This window comes from Antrostomus carolinensis, unplaced genomic scaffold (assembly GCF_000700745.2).
Source record: "Antrostomus carolinensis isolate BGI_N321 unplaced genomic scaffold, ASM70074v2 scaffold42063, whole genome shotgun sequence".
NCBI lineage: Eukaryota > Metazoa > Chordata > Aves > Caprimulgiformes > Caprimulgidae > Antrostomus > Antrostomus carolinensis.
The window spans coordinates 55-2,856 of NW_010305242.1; the positions used below are offsets into that span (position 1 = coordinate 55).

Below are 2,802 nucleotides of genomic sequence, written 5' to 3' on the forward strand. Positions count from 1 at the left end.
CCAGCTCTTGTCACACACCATCCGAAAAAGCAAAAAAGAGTTGCCTGCCCCTTAATAGCACCTAATTGATCCCTCCATCAGGCAGCAATAAAGCGGCGCATCTCACCCAGCGCAGCGGATTGGCATTTCCACAGCCGCCGTGCAGCCCCGACGCTTACAAGAAAAAATAAATGGATTATGAAAAATATTTGTCCCCTCATTCCCTAAAAAGCCTTACGGAATGTTTTTTGGGTTTGTTTTATTTTGAGCGATATGTTCACACACTGCTTCTCCAAACAATCTGTCCCGCTCTGGTTTTACTTAACGCCGCGTTACAGTTGCTCTCCGGGCAGTTCTCTTCCCTTCCACCCTTCCGACAGGATATACCCGTAAAACACAAAAAAAACTCATTTATTCACCTAAATTTTCTAAATTGTTTCATTTCAGAGGTTTACAAACGAGGACCACCTGGCGGTTCATAAACACAAGCATGAGATGACATTGAAATTCGGCCCTGCTCGGACTGACTCAGTCATCATCGCAGGTATGTGCCCGTTCAACCCAGGCCAGCTCTGGAAATGCTGCGCATTAATACAGCGTGACTGCAAGATTAATACCAGGGACCAGATGCACTGAAAAACATCTCTACCTCCCATAAAAAGCTCTTGTGATCTGCATTTAATCAAGAGGAAAGGAAAGCCAGAGGCTTCCAAGTTTCTTTTTTTTTTTTTATTATTTTTTATGGTAGTATCAGGTTTTGTCGGGGTTTGGGTTTGGTTGGTTTTTTTTTTAGCTCTCACCCTTTTTATTAAGACTGGAAGATTTATGGCCAAAAGGTCTTTCACGTTTCTGTGTGTGCTTTGAGGACGATGAACAAAATCTGACAAACCCAGCTTCCTCTCCTCAGCCCAGGTGTCAATTTTCTGGAGCTTTTTAGGCTAGCAGTTAATAAATTAAAACACCATCGAACACACTGGCTACTGCCGAGAGCGCGTTCACAGAGCTGGAGTGAGACGATCTGGCAGCTCACGGTCGATGCAGCCTTCATAAGATGGGGGGAAAAAAATAAATACATGTATATTGTTGTCTGGCAGCAGATCCCTGCTGGTTATAGATATTCTCCTTGCCTTGTTGTCCTGGTTTTTGTAGTTAAACCATCACACTTGTCAGTCCCCTTTTATTTGGGCTTCTTAAAAAAAAAAGGGCGTGAGGTTTGCGTTAGCGTTGGGTGAAAAGACTGAGAGTGGGAAGAGAAGAGGAAATTCTTTCTGAAACCTTGAGAGTTCATAAAAGGGAAACGAAGCATCTGCTGCGAAAACCTGGCGCCCTTTTCCCAGGTTCATTTCCAGCCCAAATTCGATGCTGAAGTAGGAAATTGCAATTCTCTTGGTTTCTTAAAGCCTTGGAGTTAATTGTAGCTGCGGGTAGGATCGTAAGAGCTCGCGCAGCCTTTGCTGGAAGCAAAAAGCTTCTCCCAGGGGAGGACTCGCGGAGATGAAACGGGCTCCCAGCGGGAGAATTCATTTCAAATGGGATCAGGCTAATGGGAGTGAAGAATTTGGGGCAAGGGCTGAAAAAAAACCCCCTCAAAAATGGGATCAGGCTAATGGGAGTGAAGAATTTGGGGCAAGGGCTGAAAAAAAATCCCCTCAAAAATGGGATCAGGCTAATGGGAGTGAAGAGTTTGGGGCAAGGGCTGAAAAAAAAACCCCTCAAAAATGGGATCAGGCTAATGGGAGTGAAGAATTTGGGGCAAGGGATGAAAAAAACTCCCTCAAATTCCTAAAGTAAGGTTGTTTTTCCTTCAGTTCACCCCCTTTCTGAACAGGGTGCGCAGCAGGAGGGTTTATCAAGCAAAAGCTTGGTGGAAATTGGCCAAGTGGTGATGGGGGAGCAGAAATAGGGTACGGTCCTACCTGCAGCTGAAGTCCCACCTGCTCTGACAGGGATGCAGCATTAAAAACCCTCATCTGTGCTGCTCCCAGAGGCCTCGGTTCCTCCTGCGCTCAAATTCTCACGGGTAAAACTGTGGATGGGGTGAAACACTTGAGTTTTAGCACGAGGAACAACAGTGAGGGTGGGTCTAGCAACCCTCTCCCAGCTCCTATGGACTGATGCTCAGTGGGTTGCTCTGGGGTAAAAAACAAAGCAAAAAAAAAACAAACAAACAAACAAAAAAACCCCAACAGCCCCCAAACTCCTTTAGCTGAGGTCAGTGCCAGAGCAGCCTATTTAACACCGACTTTCCCCAGCTGAGATCTTGATGGCAGCTAGAGCTGCTGGGGTGTTTGTGAGGGCTATAAAGAACGTGGGCTTTGAGCAGTGAGATCTAGGGCGTTATTACCCTACATTCCTAATGTCCTTTTATTATTTCATTTATTTATTTATATATTTTTTAAGCCACCATTTTGTCTCTGGCTTTTCCTCCCTCCCTCTTGCTTTGTGCTGAGTCCAGGGCAGCAGCCTGTGAAGGAGCAGGAGGATTCAGCCTACATCTCTTACCATCACTCCGATGTTAAGCTAAAGAGAGTCATAAAGAATTGTTCTCTCTCTCTCTGCCGGTTATAGCTGGCAGCAGAGAGACTTATTTAAATGGGAACCTGCGATTCTGGGGTGATGCTGTGGGTGGAAGAGCTGCTGCAATTCCTGGAGGTACAAACTGGGGAAGGGTAGGATGAGAGAGGTTATATGGCTTTGCTTTGTGGCTTTGTGAAAACTTCTGCTGGAGCTTTGGTCCCCGGGCTGGCTTAGAAGGATGTTGCTAAATGGGGAACGGTCCGAAAAGAGCCCTGGGAGTCATTAAAACCCCTGGAAAAACAGCTT

The 2,802-nt window shown here is 45.9% G+C and overlaps 1 protein-coding gene across 1 annotated transcript in view; it reads left to right on the top strand.

Annotated features, from left to right (window-relative positions):
- Positions 1–426: 426 nt before the first annotated feature.
- The window catches only part of LOC104522437 (cyclic AMP-dependent transcription factor ATF-7), a gene marked incomplete at both ends in the record, with an annotated part of 12,835 nt that continues 10,459 nt past the window's right edge, over positions 427–2,802 (top strand). The window contains one exon of the mRNA XM_010164726.2: positions 427–523. Coding sequence (XP_010163028.2) covers positions 427–523 — 97 coding nt within the window. The remainder of the gene's footprint in view (positions 524–2,802) is intronic.